This window comes from Haemaphysalis longicornis, unplaced genomic scaffold (assembly GCF_048455015.1).
Source record: "Haemaphysalis longicornis isolate Haplotype H1 unplaced genomic scaffold, Haemaphysalis longicornis Haplotype H1 scaffold_2, whole genome shotgun sequence".
In the NCBI taxonomy this organism is placed as follows: Eukaryota; Metazoa; Arthropoda; class Arachnida; order Ixodida; family Ixodidae; genus Haemaphysalis; species Haemaphysalis longicornis.
In genome coordinates this window covers 120760804-120782526 of record NW_027526295.1, presented here as the reverse complement: position 1 = coordinate 120782526, position 21723 = coordinate 120760804, and the positions used below count along the sequence as shown (strand labels likewise).

General features: G+C 46.3%; 1 protein-coding gene across 1 annotated transcript in view; it reads left to right on the top strand.

Moving 5' to 3' along the window:
* The window catches only part of LOC144169168 (uncharacterized), a 35541-nt gene that overhangs the window by 8138 nt on the left and 5680 nt on the right, over window positions 1-21723 (top strand). The window contains exons 2-3 of the mRNA XM_077698194.1: window positions 7814-8192; window positions 12843-13066. Of these exons, the coding sequence (XP_077554320.1) occupies window positions 7814-8192; window positions 12843-13066 (603 nt within the window). The remainder of the gene's footprint in view (window positions 1-7813; window positions 8193-12842; window positions 13067-21723) is intronic.

Below are 21723 nucleotides of genomic sequence, written 5' to 3'. Positions count from 1 at the left end.
CACGGCCATACGTAACTAACTGCTTCACTTCATACCGCTAGAGAACGGCCTGTTATTCTTCGTTTGACCTTGTCTACGACCGCGAGCCTATGGTACCACCGGATACCCTGTTGTTCGCGGGTGCCGCCCTTCCAGCTCTGCTGTCGGGATACGCCCGTGAGGCAATTGCTTGTGCTGACCATGCCCGGCCGAATTCCCGCACTCGCACTTCGTCATTTTAAGTCACTCAAAAGACCATCTATAACCGCCGACAACGTGTGAAGCATTTCTAGTCATCAGCCCCTGTTGTCCGTTGACTCCATTTAGCCGAGTAAGGCTGTCTGAACAACGTATTGTCCGGAACACCTATTCTTATCGCGTTTTGCAGAAGTCACCAACGTGAATTATTAAATCTCCCACGTTACGCCTATACTGCAAGGCGTGGTTACTTACAGATAATAGGGGCGGAGCCCCTTAGGTGCTGGGTATGTTGGCGTCTCCTGTAGTCGTCGTCGTCGTCGTAGTCACAGTATCATGTAGTCACGGTACTAAAACACCGGGAAACTCGTTTACGCCTCGCGGTAGAACGTAACGGGTACTAAAAAAGCACCGGGACACTCGTTTACGCCTTGAGTTAGAGAGCTTCATGCTTCAAAGACAATAGACTTTTACAGCAAAGCTGTATACTCTTATCCCTTAACGGTTTTATCTCCGTTGGCAAAACCACCCAAGGCGCCAAGAATACACTTATACAGTTCATGCTTCGCCCCTCCCCAGGTTTCTTGTTAGTGGAGCTTGCCCAGGCTTTTGTTCACGTCGTACGTGGCAAGTCCTTGAAGACAGCGGACGCCGATACCCGACATTGCCGGGATGGCACTAATACCGCCGGGGGTTCGTATCACGGGGCACTTAAATCAAAATAATTTGGCTCAACATTTTACCGGCTTAGGAAGAAGCAGTGAATGTGCGGGGTTTGGTGCTCGAGTAAGAGGAATACATGGTTTAGTGTAGCATCAGGTGTACTGGGTTGTCAGCGGTGGCATAGTTTCTGCTTTCTTCATAGTGTAAATACATATTTAACTGCATCTCTACCCCTCGTAAGAATACCTACAACCGAACTGAGAATTGGCCACATCAGGCTGGCATTCTTATATATTTAAACGCCACAAAAACACCAGTCTGCCAATGGTATGAAAAGACAGAGAGTAAACTTGCTGATTTCGAAAAAGCAATGGGGTGGTTCCTCAGTCCAAGAACCCTTCAGGTTTTCCAACCTCAACAGTCCTTAACACCAGCAGGCGCTGATCATTCAAGTGAGATGTGTACATGCGCAATTAGTCTGCACTCACTTCGGTTTTTGGGGCATGAAACCATGTTTTTTTCCGCATCGTCTTTTTTATTACTTTCGCAGTGTAGAGCTTTTCGGGCCCATTTATTACTACGCATAACCTCAGCTCTCTTGGGACTGAAGACGGCAGCCCATACCTCAGTAGCCTCCCAAAGGGCACGATTTGAGACTCCTAACGCATTTCATACCTTAATGTCACCATTTTTATTACTATTGTTAATCTCTGCGTTTCAGAATAAGGGCCTTGTAACACCTAAACTGATTATTTTTTATCTACATCACATTAGTCTCATTATATTCTGCCCATAAACTGATAGGCCATACTACTTAGCGGGACCATGGCGCTTTTTGGCTTCGACGCCTTTGCAGCTCTAAATCACTGATACTGTCGGTGCTGGCTTTCAGGTTAGATATTTTTTAGCTGACTAAGAAGAGTACAGGTGAAACAACAAGTAAACGGAGCATGGGTTAGAGATTTTCGGGAGTTTTCTCCGCCATGTGCCTAGCCAGGAACTTCGAAGTGACTTTTCATGAAAGGCATTCTAAAATAAAATCCGGCCGCACATATTCTTTTTATACTGTCAGCCGCAAAAAATAGAAATTGTTCCAACTTAACGAAGCCATGCTCCGATTACTTGTTTCACAATATAAGCTAACCACGCTTTCTTCGTAATATGGGCTTCTGGGCGAATGTTTAAAATGAGGAGCTCATATTGAGTAAAGTTTCCGATCAAGATCGTTATAAACAGTTTCTTAAACATATTTCACACAAAATCAACACCATCATGCCAAGCTATCACTCAATAAATTTACCCTTCTCGCCGCTGACGTGCATAATATATTGCCCATGGACAATTGAAATACGAACCGCGGAACGCGCGGCCGACGATGCCGGTGCCGTCACCAGGCAGCGGCTGGGGAAAAGAAACGGACATGCGCAGTAGACGTGTTGTGGACGAGGGTGCGTGTCCCACTGCTATCGGCACTTCGGGCTCGGCGGACACGATCGCCCGCTCCCCGTCTGTGGCGGCGTAACATTGCTGGCATATCCACCAGATTGAGGGGAAATCCCCAAGGTGGAGTAAGTTTCTTCGAAGGAAAGTTTGACATCCACCTGAATGCAGCCGTACGGCTACAAAGGAAATATATACAGCTTTCTCAGAAACTGCGCCGTTCCTGGACCAAGGCGAATTTTTCTTCAACTGTGAAGTTTCTTAGAAAGCTGTATAGCTTTCCTTTGTAGTTGTAAGGCTGCATTCAGGTGGATGTCAAACTTTCCTTCGCATTGCTGACATATCATTGCATGTGTGGTGCAGTAACTTGAGCAAATAACGATAAACACCTGGGTCACGCCAATAACCTTGTTCAGTGCTGCCGGCTCGCTTGGATTCTACAAATAGTGAGGCGCCTGAGAAAAACAAAACAAAACAAAAAATCGGGCTGCCCCCCTTGTTGTGCAAGAGCAACTGGCCTATAGAATGGTTGGAGCTGCCTTACTTAATTTTTATGAATATTTGAATTCTGTTAGTAATGATTACAGCGCGCACAGTGTTTGCAATCAATATATGCCATTGGAAAGAAATTCCATGAGTATATTTATTGTCTTCTACAAGCACCGAATGCGCAAAGTGACTCAGCCATGACTGGGTCAAACAAAGCCGTGTTCTTGGCAGCACATCATTGCTCAATTCGCGAGCCACTCAACCACGAACGCAACACATTGCAGTGCAACCAGCAGTTAGGCGCATTACTTTTTTGTATGCCTTTGGGTGCGCTGGTTTTCTTCAAGACGTATGATGAACTCAATAGTATACCTTCCGAGATCGTGCACGCGCCTCTCGCTCAAACACTGGTCGTAGCTGCAAGAAATTACGTGCCGCGTTGCTGCGGCAGCGGTAGTCCTTGCAGTGCTTGCAGCGCTCTTGCGGCATAGCGACAAGGAAAGCGCGCGAGCGAGGAGAGGGCAAAGTACAGCAGTCGGACACGCACCCTCTCTCCTGACGCCTCTACTACGCATGTCCATCTCTTTTCAAGGGGCGCTGCAGGTCGCGGCACCGCTATCTTCGGCCATGCGTTCTGCGGTTCGCATTTCAATGGTCCATGACTCCACGCTTGACCATGTTCCATACATGGATGGTGACGCAATTGCTTATATCTGCAATTATGTTTACTGCGATTACCGTAAGCCCCCGTCGGTTAATTCCATCTTTATTTATACACTAGGAGCGTAACTAAATTTGTTCTGCATTCGAGTATTCGTCTGCGTCACTTAAAAACGTGAAGCTGCCCGGCAGTAGCAGGAAATGTAATTTTGCTCCAGTCACAACACCAGCTGCAAAGCACACCGTAGCACACCCTTTTATAGACACATTTGTAGAGATTGCTTATGCGTGGTGATGCGGGGTAAACTAATATGTTGCAATTACTTTTACGCAGGTTCCTTCGGAATCTGGATTTGCCCTTCATAAATCCTTGAAAAACTTAAGGGGGATTTAGTGCAGTAGAAATAGTAGTAGTAGCATGTGGGTGTTTGTGGCGCAAGGCCGCCAAGGACAAAGAGCGCCAAGATCGTATTTAGTGATCCTTCGCTGTCATTTTAGTGTATAAAATGGCTATGGTATGAGTATGATACTATTAAAACAAAGAGCATAATATATGGGAGTAAGGATAATGGTGGGGGAAGGGGACCATGATGGGTGCATAGCCCGCGGTAGCTCCCTTACTGCTGAGAGATCCGAAAGTTACATGTGGTATGAGATGAGATTTTAAAAATTGACTTCGGCGTGATATGACAAAACACATTTGTTCGTGTCCGCTGGTTCGTATCGTACAAATAAAGAGGGGTGAAGGGGAATTCTGTACTTGTATAAATCAAGGAAATGTCGCTGTCTCACATCGGCTAAGGATTTGCATTCAATCCTAGCGCTTTCAGTCCTACATATATTTATATGTAGGACTGAAAGCCGTTCTGCACATCTACGCGCCGCGGTGGCTCAGTGGCTGAGGCGTTGCGCTGTTCACGAGAGATGTTTACGAGAGCTTGGACTCTCAACTGAAGAGATTTCTGTCGGTCGGTTACCCAAACTATGTCTTGGCGGGTGTTGCCGAAGTCTTGCTACGGAAAGCCAAAGGCCAAGTAGGTGCGAAGCGGCCAGAACAACCTAAGGCGAAGCCTGTTGTTCTGCCCCATATACATAGAGTTACGCACAACCTGAAAAAAGTGGCGGAACGGTACAAAGTGCCGGTGGTGTTTTCTGCTCCAGAAACACTTGGCCGCCTGTGTGCGCAAATTTCCGGCAAGCCCAAACCGAAAAAGTGCGAAAAGAAGCATGCCAAGCGCTTTGTGCCCTGCGACGTCGGGGTAGTCTACGAGATGCCGCTTTCTTGAGGGGAGGCCTACATCGGCCAGACGGGCAGATGCGTGAATGACCGGGCACGCGAGCATAGTTCTTCTCTTAACAATAATACGCGCGCGCATTTACCCACGCATTGCGAAGATTGCAGGCCTGTCAGTCCTTTGGAAAAATGCAGACCTTTCTTTGAGCAGATTATAATTCTCGGCAGGGGTGATAATACAGTGGCGAGGGAGCTCTTGGAAGCTTTTTATGTTCAGCGGAAAGGGGACAGGTGCGTCAGCGATACTTCTGTGTTTTTGCGTGCCAGCGAGTTTGAGTTTTTGAAAACGTCAGTTTGATCATGTTCTCTGTTGAATGCGTTCTATGTAGTGTACCAAAGTGCGCATACTCCTGATGATACATGTATAAATATGAATATTGTTTCAATCATAGTGCTCCAACTTGCTCAACAGATGTGTTTGATGTTTTGGAGCTGTTACCCTGCGCAGTGGCTTTTTTGACGCTCAACTGAGTGCCGTCTCCCCTTGGGCGTCTGCGATGCCGGTGAGGGTGGTGTTATATCCATTTCATCATCTGATGCCCTTGGAGTTGCCATTTGGTTACGTTCCTTCGCACGGGAGTCCCGAGTGACTGCTCGGTGACCGAGGCCCATGTGGAAGCCGCGGCAGGGCGGATGACGCAGGGGCAGCCGTTGCTCCATGGTCAATGTCCGCAGCACCCCCAGAGCCACAGAGAGGCATTGGAGCAGGCGCAGCACAGGCGACATGGCCTCCAGGTTTGTTTGCGCCACTGTGACTGCGGAGTCCGCAGGCAGTGTGACGGCGTGGGCTGCCGATGGCAGCACAGTGGGGGGTGGTGGCGGCACCAAGTCAGCAGTGCTGTAGTGGGCCCTCACCGAAACCTGACGGCGCCCTAACAGTATTGCGGGTCTTTTTCGAGCCTCTGGGTATGAGATGTTTTCAGTTACTTTGAGATTTATTGTTTCCTTCTCGTTTTTAAACTTCTGACAGGATCGAGAGTAAGCGGCGTGAGGCCTATCGCAGTTACAACATTTGAACTGCGTGGTGCGGCAATCGTCTGTCTTGTTGTCATGCTCCGAGCATATTGCGCATCTGTCTTGGCCTCGACAGTTGTTTATACGATGCCCGTAGAGTTCACACCTAAGGCAGAGTCGCGGGTTCGGGATCTATGGTATTGTCTGACAGTGGAGGAAACCTGCTTCAACAGACTGTGATAGGGTGCTATGGTGAAACGTCAGGATTATATGTTTGGTTCTTATCTCTTTTCCGTCACACCTCATTGTGATACGTCTGACTGCCGTAACACCTTGCTCACGCAAGCCTTCGACGACATCAGCCTCACTTTCATTGAGAAGTTCAACTTCCGAGATAACTCCTTGGGAGCTATTGAGAGTACCGTGGGGTATCACATTGATCGGTAGATCTCCAACGCTTGTTTTCTTTAGTGAGTTACAAGACTGTGCTTTAGTTTTGACTTCAATCAGCATGTCACAAGAGGTTAGCTTTTTTGCCTCGTAGTTTTTTCCAACGACACTCCGATAAATTTTGCGATCAGGAACTGGGAGTTGGTGGTGATTGGTGTTTTTTTGTTCATTGATCGCATGACCAAAAATTGTGGGAGATTTTCCGTGTTTGCGAACACAAGGTTTGAGACTGACTTGAAGATAGCTTCGGTGCGGGTCCTCTTCGGGGACCGATCAGGTTTAGACAAGGGTTTAGAAAATACCATGGCAAATATTATACAGTAGGGAACAAGGGTGCTTTCTTATCTACCCTTACCCTGATAACTAGAGAGGTCCCGGAGTTCCCCGCGCGGTAAACGGACATGGAGCCCATCCGCCGGAGCTTGACCAAGGCTCCGACGGCCACCGTTAGAGGCTTCTATCTCCGCTTTCCATTCATTTACGCGGTAGAATAGAGCATGAGTGGGGGGGCTGGGGGTCCGCGGTGTCGCCAATACCGTCACCAAGATTGCTCAAGGTGCCCCTTGCGGGTAAGGATTTAGTGCAAGGCCCAGACGAAGGTTTTCTAGTGAACTGGGGAGTAATTGCTCATTTACACCTCGCACGACTGATGTAATTAGATCGCCCATAAGGGGTTCGAGAGTGCATGATCAACAATACATTGTTGGTCCGGCTAAAACGGAAAAACCACAGTTACTGCTATAGGCTATGCCGCTGTAACGAATGAAAACTTAAAAAACCTTTCAAACGCAAATTACTCGGCGCTATTCAATAAAAAAGCAGCAGTAAAACGCAGTTTTTAATATCTCTGATGTGTTTGTATACCCTTGGAAACAAGTATTACGTATATATACGCGGTTGGAGTTTGAGAATATTGTTACGTGGTGGCAGGACAATGATGAGGCGAACTATGGGCGACGATGAAGTGATGTATTTACAAGATGTTGCCGCAGAGCGATGCTATCTATTTACAAGTGGCCATGATCGCTCGGGCCTGCCGGATACTCTTCGTCGTCTTCGGTGACGAGTTATGGCGCTATGGGGCATTGTCCACATAGGTATTCCGTGACATCATTAACGTTGTTGTGACGGAACCTGGCTCATCACGCGGACAGTGCTGCATAGAGCTGAGAGACGAAGCGGACCAGGCGACATTGAGTTAAAGCATTATGTACAAAATGCACCAGGAAGTTACATTGTCGGCTTGCACAAAGGGGGGAGCACGTCTCACCTCGGTGCCTCCGTCGCGTGTGTCGCCCGCTCCGCTTATGTTGCTAATGCTTTTACAACTCCCGGGATCCGTTTCAGCCGCCAGCAGTTAAAATTTCTCTAATGAGGACCCTGGTCTGGCTGATGTTTGAATTCGCCGAATCAACTGGAAGATGTTGCATCAGATGGTCCGCCCAAGAAGGGTGGAGGTGACTTATCGACACAGCTTTGGAGGCCCGCGGGCATGTTTGCCGCCCGCCGTTGGACAGTGGGGCGAGATTCCTCTGGGCCGATCAGCAATGGCCCGCCTGGCCTCCGCAGCCAAACGAACTCGTGTGGTCTGCCTTGGTACAACAACGTGTACACGCTGCATTGTATAGCTAAAGAACGATGTTTCTAAGGAGACCGTTAAAATGTCTTCTGCATTTTGTTTTTCAGGGCCTGCACTGAAGTGCCACCCTGGCGCGAAGCCTTTGGAAGGTGACTTGCTTCTGGACAAGTTAATGAAACGATTGTTAACATCTGAAGCGTTCCAGACGGTAGCTCTTCCGAGATCCCACCATAAAACTACTTTGGCTGGCTTCAGAGTAACAGTGGATATCTACAACGGCACAATCTCTGGCCTGAGTGGAGTGAAGAGGCTTGGAAGGAACCACCTTATTTCCAAACGAAATGACAACCTAGAAGCGCGCTTCGGAATTGAAGTTGATAAGCTGAATATTTCCCTTTCTCTGAAGATCGGGACATACTTAATGAACATATACGTCGATGCCGAGGTATTCTTTCCTGCGACAAAGTTCGTCATTGCGGTGAAGCAGTGAGTATTTAACTACTTCTTTCTTTCTTTCTTCCTTTCTTTCTTTCTTTCTTTCTTTCTTTCTTTCTTTCTTTCTTTCTTTCCTTCTTTCTTTCCCTCTCTCTTTCTTTATTTCCCTCTCTCTTTCTTTCGTTCTTTGTTTGTTTGTTTCTTTCTTTCTTTCTTTCTTCCCTCCCTTTCCTGTTTATTCCGTTGTAATTTTTTTGTTGCTTTATTATTTCAATTAGTGCAAATTTAGAGCTGGCTGAGGAAAAAAGGGGCATGCGGCAGCTTAATAAACCCTTGACCTTCTCACTTCTCTAGGGTGTTTGTATCTGAAATCGAAGGTGAATATTAATGGAGAACACTATAGTGCTCTTAGTTTTATCTGGTGAAAGGGTGACGAAGATTGCAGGCGATACTGTCTAGTAACAAAAAATAAAGGAAATCACACTGACGCGTAAGCCTTGAAAGTAGCGAAGCCTTACGCAATTTTCACGACCATCACGACTGTTAAAGTCCATGATTGGAGCCGATTTCCTTGTTCGCTGCCGCAACGACGGTAATTGTCGCTATGAGTGTGAGCTCCCTTAATTTTGTAGAAGCAACAATCATTGGACATCACTTTGGAGGGGCGTGCGCTTTGACGAGTCTTTCTGGTTCCGAGCAAGTGTCGGCGCGATTACATTGAACACCGGAGCTTGTTTTTTTTTTCAGTTTTGTCCAATCTGCCTAAGTGGGTATTCTTGGCTTGACAAACATGCTCCGGGGACGCTGAGTGGTCGCCTCGAGCCGCGTCCAGACGAGCGCTAGGCATTTTCTTGGTTTTCTTAAACTAGCGGACAGTCGCCGCAAACTTGGGCAATCATGCTGAGTCGGCATGCTTGGCTTGAAAAACATGCACCAGGGACGCTGGGTGGTCGCCGCGAAGCATGCACCCAGGAGCGCTCGGCATTGTCTTTGATTTTAACTTCGAGGTGTTGGCCGCGAGGAACGCGCTCATGTGCGCTCGGATTTTTCTTGGTATCTTTAACTGCGCACACCAAACTCTAACGATTCGCTAAAGAGCGTCGCTGTTAAAAGATAACGTTCCACTGACTTCTGCAAATAAAGACCATTGAGCGTCATCACTAACTCCCCCAGGAAGCGTTATCGGAAAAGAAGTCCCATGTCTTGGCTGAACGCAAATTTATCGGCTTGTATGTGCAGTGGTCGTGTAATTTTGAAAGTAATATTCATGTTCATTGAAACATGTAGGGACCCCGTCCACGGCGACAAGCAAAGTCTTCTTTCTCAATAAATGTTCATTCTTAATTTGTGACGAGGGCCCAAAGAGCGGTTGTCCCTTGAATGAGGATGGTTGGGCATCTCTTACCAACACCGTTTTATGATTTGCTTGCCTTAGTCAAAGTTCAATTACTCCATCAATCAATCAATTAATTAAATAATCAATCAATCAATCAATCAATCAATCAATCAATCAATCAATGAATCAATCAATTACTCAATCAATCAATCACTTACTCCATCAATCAACCAATCAATCAATAAAACAATAAATCAATAAATAAATCGTTGAGTTATTCAATCAATAAATAAATCATGGAAGCAATAATTGGCGGGCGATCCTCTCTAAGCGGGCGAAAAGCTTCCGGTGGAGCGCAAGTATGCTTACCCTCAGATAAACATAACGTGAGCTGGCATAAACATAAATGAGCTGGCATTGCGGTGTACAGACACGCCTTTGCTCGTCTTGCGGCGGTTTAGGTGCGAGTTTTACGCTGCCGCACGTGGCGACTCAGGGTTTACGCACTGGCGCTGTTTGGCCGAAGTTCCCGTGTAAACTTTCAGGCATACCACGGGTTTTTTTACAAGAGCGGATAACAGATGACTGTTCGTCAATACCTTAATGCGCATACAGATTGGGAACTGGAACTAGAATTAAAATGGTCGGTTATGTAATCCCTAGGACGACGTGAAGGCGGAAAGCCTGAGTAGTGACGCATCAAGACGCATGTTTAATTGCCTCAAATACAAGTACATTGACTTCAAAGTTTTTGGGCAGGCCGCTGCAAACTAAGTCAGGTAAGGTAGTACAAAAAAAACTGGTGTAGCTTGCACTAGCGGTGGAAGGCTGGACAAACAGCAGACTTGGCGCAGCCCCTCTGGCTTCGTCGGAGACCCGGCTGTGGCACCTCACATTTTTTTCCAAACTTGCCGCTGAAAGGTATCCATGACTGGCAGCCCCGGATGGCTTGGTCCGTATTCTGTCACATCTCTCCCAAAGTGGACAGCGTGAGCACGCGCTACAACCCGCGGCCTGGCCCAAAGCCAACGCGCGCGCGGCGAACCCAAAGGAAAGGCTGTACGCCCTGAATGCGCCAAGATTTGTGAACACAGCACACTCGCGATAATTCAAACACGAAGGTACCCCATGATTTTGTTGGAATTATCAGTAGTTTGAATTACCACAGGTTACCATAAATATGACTTGGGGCAGCACTCTTTTTTCCTATTGTTCCGTGCTGCCGCCATGATCATTGGTCAGTTCGCATAAGGTGACATTTGTTTACACTGCGACAGTTCATGGGCGCCGCCAATTGGTTGTTTATGCGTTTTATTCGGTCAACCCTGGTAGGCGTAGCTTGTCCTCCGTGCTCTGCGGCGTCGGGCGACTCACGTCGTTTTCAATGCGAATGGAACATACCCCGTCTAACAGCATTTCAGCACCAGAAGCTTGTCTAAAGATGCGGCAAGTGCTTGATCCTGCCTTGCCTGACGTATGCGCTCGGCGTTTTGGACAAGAACTGCTCTATTTAGTGACACTCGTCCCGCCTAGCCTTCAAAGACAACCTCCAAGCATAATTTTTCCAGGAACACATGGTGGGAGGTTCCATTGGTCAAAGGCGCCTTATCATGCACAAAGCAGTTTCGATGCTTGTTTTTTGGTTTCCTTAAGCGGATGCTAAGCTCTATGCTGTATTCGTGAATAGCCTAAGGCAGGCGCTCCGCATTTTAGACCTTGGCGCTCTGGAGTTTTCGCCCACGGGGATGAAACCATTGAGGGGTAGAGGTATACGACTTTGCTGCGAAAAATCAGAAAACACCTAAGCTCTGTTTGTGATATGATTGTAAATGCATAACTGAACTATTGCCGAACGTGTCCTTTCATTATCAACCCGTCAATTTTGCGTCTTTTTCTGTCGGCTACAGTGACTGGGCTTATACTAGCGTTCGAAATGCCAAGGTGAAAGAACATTTGGTGTGTGCATACTTTGTTATACTTGCTGCTTCTGTAATTAGCATGCTCAGATGCTTCTTGTAGGTCTCAGCACGTTTCTAGAACATCGCGTTCTAGGTAAAAGACACGAAAGCATTCGTTACGTATAGCGTGATCATTTTTTGTCTGCGTCTATTTCTTCCCTTTGTTAGTATGACTCGGCCCAGACCCCTGCGTTCATCACAAAGCACAGCGTACGTTAAGCGAAAACGTACCACTGTCATAATTACCACTTATAGGATACAATTAGCATGGTTAGAATGCCAAGTACATGTTTTCGAGACATATCTGACACTCCAGGGCCTAACTACATCCACTTGTTCACCTTGAATCATGAAGGCTCGCCGAGGTGTGGTAATCTTGGGGATGCCCGCATTTTGGCATTCCGGAGGTGCCAGTTCGGAATGCCACCGTGAATAATATTTACAAATTTACCTTTCTTCTGAATTCCAATACCGTATTTTCAGGTTCTCTACCGTCGGTATTTTGGGTGCCGTCGGTCACCTGTTTGTTTACCGCGTCTATGCCAGAGGCGACTATTTCTAACTTACGGAGTTAAATCATACTTTGCATTTAAGAAGTACTGCCTCGAAATTTCAATGAGATAAACGTGTAAAACGGGTCCTTTGTATGTGTAGCATCCACCAGGAAGTTTCAACCATAACAGTTCGCTATAACGTTGTTTAAATAAATTTTATTCTTTGCGCGCTGGAGAACGTTGAGAATGGGTACTTCTTCGACATTAGAACCAGCATGACGTGTTCAGCGCCTCGCCCCAAACTGCCGACGTCTGGTGTAACCAAGGCGCTGGCTGCTGTTAGCGTGCGCTGCTCCGACGTGTGCATCACATCGCAGTTTTGGGATTGACGTCATACTACCCGGGTATGTGCGACCAGGACCGGCTGGGGTGCGACGAGAACGGTGTTGTCCTGAGCGCCCTCCGGTGATGGCGGCCGCGTTAGTGTTTGACACGAATGAATGAGACTGGAAAAAAATATGTAATCTGCAATAGACCATTTAACGTGCCATTCTACGATTACTGAACTGGTAGGCACCAACAGCAGCCAAAAAAATACGTAACACGAACCTTTCATAACAGTACTCCTAATGAAGAAGTAAAGGGAAAGGGATGATGGTAATAATGCCAGGAAACAATCGACCCACTAGAAATCTATTGCTATACAGTGAATGGGAATGCGTTCACTACGTTATACGACATGCTCAGGTGTGGCTGAGTTATAACAAATGTTCGGATATTAGGGCCCAGCTTTCCGTGCATAATTAGTGCATAAAAGTGTGCAAGTGTTTTATATTGTTTGACCACTCCTAGAGGCCTTTCGTGCCATTAACAATGGGTCAATCTAACAACGTTATCATCTTCCCTCCACCAGGATCAATGAAAGCCTGAAAATAACACACTTTACACTAAACAATTCGGAAGCCTTGGACCTCCGTTTCCGCCTTGTCGGCCGAGGAACGTATTTTTTCAATTTGTTGAAATGGCCGCTACAAGTTTACGTAAGGCGAAGAGTGAATAGATCGTTGCGTTCAGAAGTTCTTCGTGCTGCCAGACAACAGCTTGAAGACATTTCACGCCGGTATCAAGAAAGCCTGAGTAAGTGCATTTGATCTTCACTGCTTTAATACAGCCGTTTCTCTTCAAAAGATCAGAACCTGATGCCTGACGCAGGCTGTAACGGGGGAGGGTGGACAATTTCCATTTACGTTTTTGTGAACTCTTTGCAAAAGATGTGCTCTTTATAAACGAGCCTTTTACATCAAGTGACTCACGGAGTACTATATTGCAGTACGTTTCGAAAGTTCGCCAGGTTAGACCATTTTACGCACACGCCAATTCATCGGGTGGTTCGCTTGAAATTTTCCCCGTACCATAAGGAACCCCTTTGTAGGAATACCATACTCCAAACGAGCGTAATACTTTTACTGAGAGCCTTCTTCATTGACAACTTCTGCCTGTTTGGGAGTACATAAAGCAGATGGGCCAAATATTTCGTCCCAAAGTGTAGATACAAATACCGGACATCCTTGATTGATTATGAGGTTTAACACGCCGACGCTACTCAGACGATGAAGCGCGCCGTAGTGGAGGGCTCCGGGGTAATTTGGACCAACTGGGGATCTTTAAAGTGCGCCGAAATCTCGAGCTGGCGTCCTTTAGTAGTTTCGCTGGCTCGTAACTCAGTTATCCTGCCATTAACTCAGCGTTAGTGTACTGGCTCTGGAACAACTTTTGAAAGAATCCTTGTTACCAGTCTGCAATTCCCGGGGGGAAACACTGGTAAAACGTGTTTCCAGCTAACAGACAATTCACCCACGTAAATGTGTGGGAGAGAATGATGAGGGAGAGATGCCAAGTGCTTTGGTAATTCATCGTTTTCTCGCACGCCATGTTTTATTTTAAAGAATATTTCTGTGCATGGGGGTTATGCAGTTCATGAATAACAGCTGTTCATAGCATGATATTACAGTGCACGAAGCTTATGAAAGGAATAACAGCTGTCCATAATAAGTTAAATAAAAACATGTGTTCCCACAAGCGCTTTCAAGAAGTGAAAAATTAGCGGGACTTGTCACATTGTGTACCTTGCCTATACGCAAGTTATCCTGGGCATGCTTAGCGTGCATGTTTTGCTCTCAGTTTTGAACTCGTACCGTAACGCTTTCTGCGAGTGCCCCGAAAGATGGTGGGCACGTGATCAGCAGCTGAGTGTCGAATTGTCGAGGGCGTGACGTTGAATATGCATCATTCAGTAATCCGCGTGGCCCACTATAACAAAAACAGGGAAAGCACGTTGCTCTACTTTAGTTTCTGCGAAACTTAAGCTCTGCCCTAGAACGGCGGATGAATAAATGGGGAAAATCTGCAGCTTAGAGAACGTGGAGCCACTTGTAGCGATTGGTAGGAGGTTTTGTATATAGGAAATATTGTCTAACGCGTGCACATGCATCCTGTGACTATAATGTGTCGTCGTAACAAATTCTATATTTAAGCAGTTACACCTGCATGTCTCCAAAACACAATGCGAGGAGTTGCTCTCTAATAGAATGACACCATGAGTTGAGTTGCGCAGAGAGTATAACGAGAGCCGGTCGCAGGCGTAACACGAGCTCCCGAAGGGCTCATTCATAAAGTATATCTCGGCTTGTCGATCCTCGGATGACAAGGCCACCCCTCGCGTCCTCTTGTCGAGTACTTGAGTGTGCTACGGTGTGGTGTTTCCTGTTTGTATGCCTTGTTGGCTCTTTGCTAGAGTATAGTGTTTCGCAAGTTCCGTGTTTGGAACCGTGAGCCTTAAGCCCCTTGTTGCCCTAAATGCGCGCGCACTGTCGGGGCGATTACTTTTTCTATTTTCGAACTCCGCCGCTCTGAGCCGCTGTGAGTCGCTTCTTCGTCTGGTATGTTGTTTCCGCGTTCGAAATGGTAGAGAGACGTGTGTAAAAGATTTTATTGGCAAATTTCGACCCCCTCGATCTTCCCTCCATCCAGTCTCTGCTTACGTCTCCACATTTGCTTTCTACCTTTTCTTCATCCTCTCCTTAATTTCCCTCGCACGTTTAAAGGTGGCCTTGACTTTTTTTGCTGTGCTAACCCTCTGCTCTCACCACACTCCCATCTTTGCTACCTTCTCGTTTTGAATGCAAAGTTACGAACCCTGGCGCTCCTTGCTTGCCTGTTGGGAGAAAACAGGTAGAAAACGTTATCGCGAACATTTCGATCAAGCATCAACATGCAGGTTTTGACCGAACCGGATCAGCGTGTTATGATTTTTGATTATGAGGATTAAGGCGCTGACGCTACACAGGCGACGAGGCGCGCCGTAGAGGAGGGCTCGGGATTAATTTTGACTATCTGGCGATCTTTAACGTGCGCCAAAATCTCGAAAACACGGGCATTTTGACTTTTTGCCGCCATCATAAAAGTGTGCACTGCAGCCGGGAATCGAACCCGCGTTCTTGAGCTTAACATCACAAGGCCTTAGTCACTGAACTACCGCGGTTGGGGGATCAGCATGTTATGAGTGTGTGCATAGCTCATATTTTTTATATGTATTTGGTAAGAAGGAGCCGTCCGTGGCACTCTGGCTGTGGTTGCGTTAGGATTTCGAATTTGTGGTTAGTATTTTAAATGTGTAATTATCAAGGATTTTCCGTCATTTACTTGTGGCTTTTAAGGAGTATATTTACAAAGTTTACTAAACCTGTGTATGACCAACAGCCGTTAGATCTTGATCAGTACATACCGGGAGCTCTCAAAACACCAGTAGCTGAAGTACTGCGTCATAGTAGGTCAGAAGGTGCGGTTATTGAGCACTTGCCAGGTAGCTCTCGGGAAACACATTTTCCTCAACAGAACAGTATGTAGTCGTCGTGGTGACAACATTCGTTTCAGTTTCTGGTAGAGGCAACGTCCACCTTATATAGCGGGATCTTTAGTAGTAGTATGTGTAGTTTCTTTATAGAGGCAGGGAGGCCCAAAGAGTGCCAGTGAACGTTAAAAGCTCGTTCATGAAAAGCCATATCTAACATATCAATTTTTAATGGTTTAACTCATTCACTGTTCGTAAAAGATAGGTGTGTAAGGGCTTTTAGAAACACGTGGTGCGGTATTGACTATGATAGTGACGAGGGAATGGTCAAAGACGTCGCAACGCCTCAAAAAACGTACTTTTGCTTGAGCAAGAACACAGAGAAATGTGGCAGATGCGAGGAATATTCTCAGCAATTTTCTCAGTCTGAGACGGAATGAGAACACGAAGGGTAAGCGATAAACGGTTAAAACCTGGCTTCTGCAAAGTACTTGAAATAAAGTTTGATGAAGAAAGCGGCATTGTATGATAAAAACAAAGAAGGGTGTAAAGCTAATGTGTATGTGTGAATTTTTGCACAATTTAGCCTTCTGGCATGCTCGAAGGCCGTGCACTCGGTGGAGCATAAAGTAAAGTATTCTCTTTTACGCATTTAACACATATTGATGTTTTTGAGCAGATTAAAGTGTGCATGCCTGTTATGAGTGTGGCCTGTTCCTTATTTTCACAAGTATAAGTAAGAAAATCTGTTTTGTTTGGGTGGTATCTACCTGTGAGGAGCTTTATTATTGTAGTTGTCTGTTCATCCCATTGCTGCTGTCATCGTTCCCGAGTTCCTTTCGTAATTCATACGTGACGTGTGAAATGTATATGCTACTGTGAAGTGCTGCCAAAGTGGCACACTGGACAGTATATTCGTTACTCAGAATGCCGTTGTGGGCAGTCACTTCGCATAGTAACTGCTTTTTAGGGCCACTAGGGCCTAGGGAAACTAGGGCCAATCATCAGGGCTTAACGTAGGTGGGATAAAGCGCTGTTTTTATTTTGTTGCCCAAATCGCAACGCTCTCACTACACTCAAAGAGTCTGCAAAGATTATAGATTTTCGTGTCTTTGCATCGGTGATGTGATTTAGCCATTAAAATTCCCTGTGGTTGTGCTGCGAAAATCCTGGTATACCTGGTCATTGCATTTGTGCTGCTAAAGTTTGAGCCATGTGCGCCACGTAATGCCGCGGGGACCGATTTCGAGACGTCTGTACAGAAGGTTAATATGGTTTTGCTGTACAAATCCTGGTGCACCTGTTCATAGCATTCGTGCTGCTAAGGTTTCAGCCACGTGCAGCAGATAATACAGCGGAGACAGATTTTGAGGTGTCTCCACAGAAGTACTTAAGCTGTAGCTGTAAACATGCGGTAAAAGTAGTTGTGTGGGCGCGTTTTGCTTGTCAATTCGTCCAACAAGTGTGTCACAAGGAATATCTGAAAAGTCCCAAATTGTGACTAGGCCTCCGTTGCAAGCCTTAATAGTCTCATCGAAAAGAGTCCTGTACCTCTCCTGCAAGGGCGTTCACACGGAAAGAGCAGGAAACGGTTATCGACGGCCGGGCTAAACCTGTTTGGGCGGACAATGCGCCATGTACGATGAAATTACCTGGGTGATTGGATAATAATAGGTATAGACGAAAAGTGAATTTGTGGTTTGAAGCGGACACGGAGTGAGTAGTGGTTTGGTCGAATGATTTTGAACCGAATAGTTGGAATAGAACCCATCTCAAATTACGAAGAAAAATGAAGAAATCGTGAACCGACTAAAAATTAGAGCTCACCTATAGGCACAGAATTTTGGGAAACTATTACCAGATGTGTAGTTACCCTGAAATCACAAGCACAATTTTCTTTCAATGTATTCACAAGTTTTCGTGAAGAAATATTAGTTGCTCCACAACCTCCGCAAGAAGCAGCTCCCGCCGGTTGCCGACAGCATTTACTGGTGTTGGAACAGCCTGCCACTCCTCGCCTGAGTGGCAGGAATTGAAGGGTACCTTCGTGATACCTTGGCCCCAGCGCTGGTAAAGCCGACTGCCATGGTTCCTTCGCCACTCCAGAAACTTTTCAGACCGTGGGAGCACAGGGGCGTCGAATTGTTCTGTTGCGTGTCCAATATCCTATTTGTATACACTCTGCCGCTCTACGTCAGAACTTATGGAAGAAAAAACAACGCACAGAGTGTCAGCCTGAGCCTACTCCACAATTGGGCTAGCAATGTGCGGGCAGAATCTTCTGGGGCTGACGCCAGACCTGCTGAAGCTGCAGGTGCGGCGTTTTCCCAAATGTTTTGCTCTCTTCAACAAACATCCTTGTATCGACGGTCAACTAGGATATATTTTCTGGACCAGGTGCCATTTTCAGGTCAGGAAACCGTGTGGCCAGGGTGCGCAGAATGATCCCTGCAAACGATGCTGCCTGAACACATTCAGAGATGCGCTTACTCGGGACCACTTCTGTCCAATGGACGAGCGGTATTACTTGGAAGAGTGTTGGGTAGGGGTCTGCGCGCAGCTCAGTCGTTGGTTGGTCCAGGGCCTGCGGTAGGTTCACAGCTGCAGCCATTAATTTTTACTTTTTTACACGCAAGTTGTCTTGATCAGAATCGGAACGTTCGAGTGAAATTGGGGCGCGCAGTGAGACTAGCCTCTGAATCATTGTATACTCGCCACCTTCAAGCTCCGCTAAAAAGAGTGTTGTAGCCACTATTATTCGCGGCCATAGCCAACTGAATCGCAGATTTCAGGATGCCATTTTGAAGTGTTCTGCTAATTCCGTATTGATTTGGCAGTTCAAGGTCGCCGGCATGGTGCCGCTATCTCGGCAGCGGTGTCGTTTCAGCGCCTCGTTTGGACGGAGAGCGTGATGGCGGTCGAGAGCTTGTCGAACCTCTAGGCGAGGCAACAGCTTGGCACTGATGATGGAAATGTGCACGTTGGCAGGATGTTGACGCAAGCATGGGACGATAGCTCAGAAAGATTATTCGAAAAGCTTGTCTTTTGTTGCCTCTTCAGAAGCGCCGAACTATATCAAAATATTGAATACATGTATTCGAATCGTAGCGAATAAAAAGGGAAATATAGCAATTGAATATTTACCGACACCGAACCTTCGCCCACTCATAGTTAATAACGTCGTCTTGGTAGCGTACAGAAGTGTTGTTTAGGCGCGGTAGCGTTCGAGACACAGCTGGTCACATTCAGCACAAAGGCTGGGTAAAACTGTTAAGAAAAACTCCGGGACTGGCAAGAAAAACACCGAAAGCTAGACGAAGCCCTTGGTGTAATACTGGGATAGGCATTGATAACGCAGTTGTGGTAGCAGATCCATATGCTACATTTCAATAACCTTGTCGTGACATTATGAAGCTACTAAAAATGTACCAGGCTTCATTTATCAGTACCATATAGGACTGGTGCGACAAGACATTGGACAGATTCATAATATTTATACATTTTAGTTTGGGTTTTCTATTTAGAACGAACCAGAAATTCTCGCCGACTGCCATACCCAGGTTATTAAGTTTTTTCACGACGATTATCGCCACACCGTTCGCAGTCAGTTGTGGTTCTAGATGGAGTCACCATGGTTTTGTAAAAAATATTAGTATTTTCTAGAGATTAAACCTAAAACCGGCTTGTTCTGTCTATCTTGCAAGCCCATTAACGCCTAACTGTATCTTCCTTTCGGGAATGAGTGAGTTACACAACTTGAAACTGATTTGGATGTCACCGACGTACAATGAGTACCAGATCGAGGGTGCCGCGATTTTCTAAGCGTATTCATTTTAACTATAAATGGATCAAGACTAGTCACTCTGTCCTGAGGAACACTTTTCTTGAAGGTGTGCTCTGGATAGTGCTCCCCTACTCTTACATAGTGTTCGTTCTGTCAAATAGCTACCTTTTGTATGTTGGAAGTATCCAGACGCACAAAAAGCCTTGAGTTCCAGCGATGTGCCGCGGCGGAAGGTTGTGTCGTATGCTTCATCCAAGCAAAGAAAACCGAACAACTACTTACGAAAGCAATAGTGGCATACCATTCAAAGGCGATTAAAAAATGCATCAACCTTCCATTTGCCATTTTCAAGCATTTTTCCCAGAAAACTTCTCAGAGCTTAGGCGGTAACTTGGAGTTACTGAGACATCTTTATGCTTTTTTAACGGGGGAAGTTGCAACGGAATCCTTTCAAATGCTAGGAAGCTATCTTTTTGCCCATTATTTGCTAAATAAATGAAGGAGTGTTTTAAAAGTGAAATTCAAAACAGCGCAAAAAGACGGGACAAGGAAAAGACAACACAAGGCGCTGTCTAGCAACTGGTTGGTTTATTGAGCGGCTTGCGAAATATACCAAAGAAAGGAAGGCGAGAAAGAAACACGATAAAGAAGAGAAAAAAGAAGTGCATAGAGCATTGCACACAAAACATAAGATCGATACACGTGCAATTGTTTAAATGGCAGCAACGCTGAAATGAGACTTCGCCAGAGGCGCGAGGCAAGGAAGGCATCCTGAACAGTCAAGCTTTTTAGGAATTCAGATAGCGGATTTCTTTACACAATATTTCAATAGACGGCTTACTAACACAATCGCCACCTGCCTTGTGAATGAGGTAAGCTTCATAGATTTCGCGCTCACGCTGACCCTTATACGTTCTTGCAACACGCGTATCGTGGAATCTGGGCGAGCAGCCGTGGTCGTGACAATGTGTGGCAAGATTGCGGCCAGTACTCGTTTTAGTGTGTTTGCATCCTCGCGGAGACGATCGTTCAAACAGCGCCCGGTCTGACCAATATAGGTCTTCCCATACGACTAAGGAACTTCATACACAACGGAGCACCTACATTCTACATGCGGTTTTGTGTGGCCTTTTTCGCAAAAGGTGCCCCTTGGCTCATTTATATTCACTCGCCTACAAAGGCTACCCAGTTTGTTTGGTGCAGAAAACACTACTCCTACACCTCCGCGACCCGCTACCTTTTTCAACATGTGCGAAACCCCTAACAGATAGGGAACGACAGCGATTTTCGCCGGCCTGTCCTTCAACGATCCAGCTTCCCTGCGTTTCAAACTAGCCAAAACCAGCGTTCTAACGCAGTTTTAAAAGTGCCTGTACGCAGATGTTGGATCACTGGTATGCTATCTTCCTTTGGCATTACAGCCTGACAACTGCTCCGCGATGGAAAATGTGGAGTTGCAGTACTTGACAGATTTTTTATCAGGCATAGGTTTTTCTCCATAGATTTTTTGTGCTGAGTACGCGGCGAGTACGCTGTACATAAAAAAATTGGAGGAGCTTGTTCTCTGCGGAGAATAACTCAGGCCTTGTTTTGAGCCACTCATCCACCCCGCACCCTTCATTCCACAGCTTCGGCCTCGTGTGATGTAGGAAGCAGAGGTCTGGAGAATCCAGCTCTGTTCAGCACCTCGAAAATGGGCTGTCACGAGGTCCACGGCTTGGTCAGTAACTATATGACTTAAAGATTTGTGGGAAAGTTGTAAGTTTCGTATATATTTCAAGCAGTCGGCAACGCTCTTTGAAACTGATAATGAAAAATAGAATTGCTTGAATCGCTGCCGATGCCTTTGTAATGACTGGGAAGCGGTCGCTCCTATGGAGGTTGTAGTCGACTCCCGATTCAACGAGCACGAAAGTCTTATTGCATGGCCTATGTGGGAGCACGTATTGTGTGAAATGCTGTGTGTCGTCTGTTTTGGGTCAAATTGAGAAGCTCCGAGGACAGAAGAAATTTTTCATTGAAGCTCCCTCGGGAATTGTGCTTTTATAACCCCAAATAGTGTTTTGTGTGTTTAGGTCGTCCATTGATATGTTTAGCTCCGGAAGCTTGTCGGTTGGTTCTCATATTCCTTGCTTGTTAATCAATAATCTGTGTGGATTT